Source organism: Haliotis rufescens, unplaced genomic scaffold (assembly GCF_023055435.1).
Source record: "Haliotis rufescens isolate VD_foot unplaced genomic scaffold, xgHalRufe1.0.p SCAF_15, whole genome shotgun sequence".
In the NCBI taxonomy this organism is placed as follows: Eukaryota; Metazoa; Mollusca; class Gastropoda; order Lepetellida; family Haliotidae; genus Haliotis; species Haliotis rufescens.
Window position 1 is genome coordinate 24,621,929 of NW_025963835.1, and position 3,960 is coordinate 24,625,888.

A 3,960-nucleotide genomic window follows, 5' to 3' on the forward strand; every position below is an offset into this window, starting at 1 on the left:
GGACAATGAATTTGTTTTCGTGATTTGTTAAGTTTCAGTATTTTCAGATACTCCTATTTTGACAGGTAGCCTGACTTCTTATTAGTTACATGTCCTCACACAATATTGTGTTTGGCTAACAGATGCATACAATACGTATTACCTTTCAAAGTGATTATTCTTAGCAAACTTTGAGTAGCATATTTCAGTAAATTAGACTTGTGATCTGTGGTGTGAAACTTAATAAATAATCATCTAGGAAAAGCATATTCGAAAACGGCCATAGGTCATATACTAAAATATCACTCCGAGTGCAAATTATACTTTGATCATTAAGAAGAACACATAATATGTCATCGGTTTCAAAATGAAAAGTATTTTCTACAATTTTATCCACTCGAAAAGGTTTTTCGGGGAACTGCCAGGGGTTCCGGATGCACTGATGCTGCAAGTGCCGTCATCATTCAAGATGGTGGACGTGAAGTCGGAACGGTTGCTTTGGAAACACAGCAACGCACACTCCAGACAAGCCCGACGCAGGGACTTGGAAGTCAGCAGATTCTTATCTCGCCTGACAAAGAAGGTTCCCAGAAATGTACCTTGGAAGAAGACAAAGAGGAGTCAGCAACAGACATATCATTTATAAAACAATATTAAACAAAGGTCTTTCTGGGTGTGTGCCCAAATGGTATTGTCTCTCGGAGTGTGCTTAACTGATCTTGATTCATTGATGCCACATTTCACCTTTTGGGGTCCTTTGTTTTTGGCTTGCCATCGAACATACTTGTGTCAACAATATGTTCACCTAAAATCTCATGAATCAGTTTTGTGATAGATCTTTGACGCACTGAATGTTTAATCTACATTGCGTAATGTCCAAATATTAATGTAATACATGTATGTATTTGTTTCTGCTCGTATTGGCATAGTAAAAAAGGGTAATTTGGCCAGGAAGTTTTACATAAGCTTCATGTGTATCGATGATCTCATATCGTTCAATAACCGTTCAATAACCATCAAATAGCCAATTCCCGTCAGGTGATTTACCCATCTGAACTAGCAATAAAGATTTCAAAAAGTTCATTACATTTCCAAATTTGACACATCGGTAACAGGTGATGTCTGATGCGGTTCCCTCTTTTGACTCGTGCCATATGTGCCCATGTTGGTGTTTTTTTCGGGGAAACAATTGACTTGCCTTTGCATGTGTTTGTGACGGGTGCCACCAGTGGGGCAGGATTCGCTCACCTTTTCGCGAACACCTCGCATCATCACTATTTGATAAATTTGATATTTGATATTTGATTCATTAACACATGCTCATGATATAGTCGGAATCGTACAATCGATTCTGCTTTTGGCAGACATTTGTTATGAATGTTTAAAAGGATTTTGTCGCTCTTATTCAGTAATACAAACAATGATGATGACGACGATGATGATGATAATGAGGGTAATGAAAATAACGTTAAGAGTGCTGTGTCTACCAGAACTATTATATTCTTTTGGGTATTTCTAAAAAAAGATCCATTAATGATGATGCTTTGAAATACTTATCCCTTCTGACGGCAAAACCAGTACAGTCAAGAAGGACATGGTTGACTGTGATTCTCTGATCACGAGGGATACAAATGGAGGATCCTCACCTTTGAATCAGTATGTACATATTTTAGAGCTGATCATATAGCCTTTGATTCTGCTGTAAACATTGAACTGTTATTTGGTTCTGATCCAATGTGTCGCTCATTAATATGAAAAGGGTATTGTCACTTTTACTTACACTATGATGGAAATATAGTTACTGCCAAGCGTTTAAAGCCTTGGACAGTAACATTAACACTTTGTCATTTTGCTCTTTAAATAATCGAATTGAACCAGACAAAACAGTGACAGCTGAGCAGCTATCCATAGCATGGGGAATGATAACAAGCAAGGCTGACCACCCGACACCCATTCTAGTCAGCTATTACAATTGTAAGGTACTGAGGGTCTATTCTCAACCAGAATAAGAAATAACTTGTGCCTACCTGTAGATGCAGTTGTGGTCACCTCGGTAGACGTTGTAATTGTGGTGGTGGGTACAGTGGTGGTTGAAGTAGTCGAAGTCGCTAGGTTCATAAATAAAACATATTAGAAATATATTCACAACCACGCTGAATGCTAACCAAGACATTATCGAGACATTACCAGTAACATCAGTATTCCAAAACGTTTTTCGTGAACACCTGGTGTCATCGCTGATTTTCACTGCTATTTGCGTTTGACGCCCAAATGGAACTGTTTTGGCAGATAATTGAGACTAGTTATTCTGTGGCGTTGATGTTTTATCTTTGTATCCCTTCTTCCCGGGGATCGAATGTTTAAACTTCTCCCTGGTAAGCTAAACATTAAAAAAATCACTTGTCCGAAGACAAATTCTACTTTTCCAGATTATTGATCCACAATGATATTTTATCAAAAATGAAAGACATAAATGTATTTCCAACCACGAAGAATGAATCTAGCTGTGATCAAACGTAAGCCATACGTTATCATCAGCCAATTTGTCCTGCCACTACTCCTGAAAAGCTTATGTCACGTGGTAACTGATCACCCAATCAGAGAAAGTGTCCTAAAGCGCGATCGAAATCAGAATAAGGAAGTAAATAAACAATGCACTGCATCAATTCGAGTCGTCATATTCGCTATGTTTACGCTCTTCTAAGCTGCATTTGGTACGTGTTTCGAGTATCTTATCACAATTGACTTAAGGTCGGCTACATTTTACATTCATCTGCGGAAAATAAGGCCTATATTTCTGTGTGTCGGGTGATCTCATGTAACGAACGAGTCGGATAAGTCGATATTGCTTTTCCACACTCTTGCTTCTACCAGAATTTAGGCGGTAGGGTAGCCTAGTGGTTAAAACCTTCGATCGTCACGCTGATGGCTCGGCTTTTATTCCCGATATGGGTACAATGTGTGAAGCCTATTTCTGGTGTCCCCCATCATGATTTTGGTGGAATACTGCTGAAAGCGGCCTTATAGTAGCACCGGTGATTGGTGTCGTTTAGGTATATATCACGAGAATATATCGTGAGAAGTCAGTTATCAGCCATAATAATAGTCCTCACCTCTTGAAAAATTATCACGAAATATCGCGATTATTAATTAACGAAGATCGGTGCTTGTGTGTTGCGTGTGTGCCACGTTTGCCTCGACGTGATAAAACCAAACTGACTCACTATCTACATGTGACAGGATTTCACACAGCCGAAAGTGGTGCAAGTCCTAGTATTTCGATGAAGGTCGAGAGCACGAGCATTGTGCTCATGAACCAAGAAATCAGGGCTATCTGGGATTCCAAACTATCCCTTAAACGACGGCGCCATCCGTGACATCCCCACCCATATCCCAAGATCATTACACCTCCACATCCACACATCCCTACACCAAACCCCTGGATTCACAGCACAACTATATAATCATATACTTACTGATCATGATGCCTCCTCCGCCAGCTGTGTACAGCGTGTTGCCAAGCTGTTCGTGGACGGGTAGTTCTAGGTGATGGAATGTGCACTCATGATGTCGACTGGACCACCCCACGGCAGCACAGTTGGAGACGAGTTGACACAGCTCCACACATTCCTCTCTGGACAGGACATTAATTTTCAGCCCAGCGGGCATTTTTTTATTCTGGAGTTTCTTGAGGGGGACAGCTGTGAAATAAATGTTTCGTGACTACAGGAAACAGCAAGTGAGAGAGCTTGAACAATATTATATGACGGCGCGTCGACATACTGTTGGCTAAACGTTCATAGTGACGTGACAGCCTCCGTGGTCAAGCGGATAGAGCTTCTGATCTGAGAGCGGAAGGTTGGTAGTTTGATGTTTAACTCTATTTCACCTCATCACCTCACCTAACAGTAAAGTTGTAAATGTTGATTACTTGACATCGACGAACATATGCATAATACAGGCTGTAATTCACTATGCCAA

The 3,960-nt window shown here is 40.3% G+C and overlaps 1 protein-coding gene across 1 annotated transcript; it reads right to left on the bottom strand.

Moving 5' to 3' along the window:
• Positions 1 to 317: 317 nt before the first annotated feature.
• LOC125379985 lies at positions 318 to 3,672 on the bottom strand. The gene is made up of 3 exons (XM_048395925.1): positions 3,456 to 3,672; positions 2,007 to 2,087; positions 318 to 578 (listed from the first exon to the last, which is right to left on the bottom strand). The coding sequence occupies exons 1-3, from the start codon at positions 3,646 to 3,648 to the stop codon at positions 361 to 363; spliced, it is 492 nt and encodes a 163-aa protein (XP_048251882.1). The 5' UTR covers positions 3,649 to 3,672; the 3' UTR covers positions 318 to 360.
• Between the last annotated feature and the right edge of the window lie 288 nt (positions 3,673 to 3,960).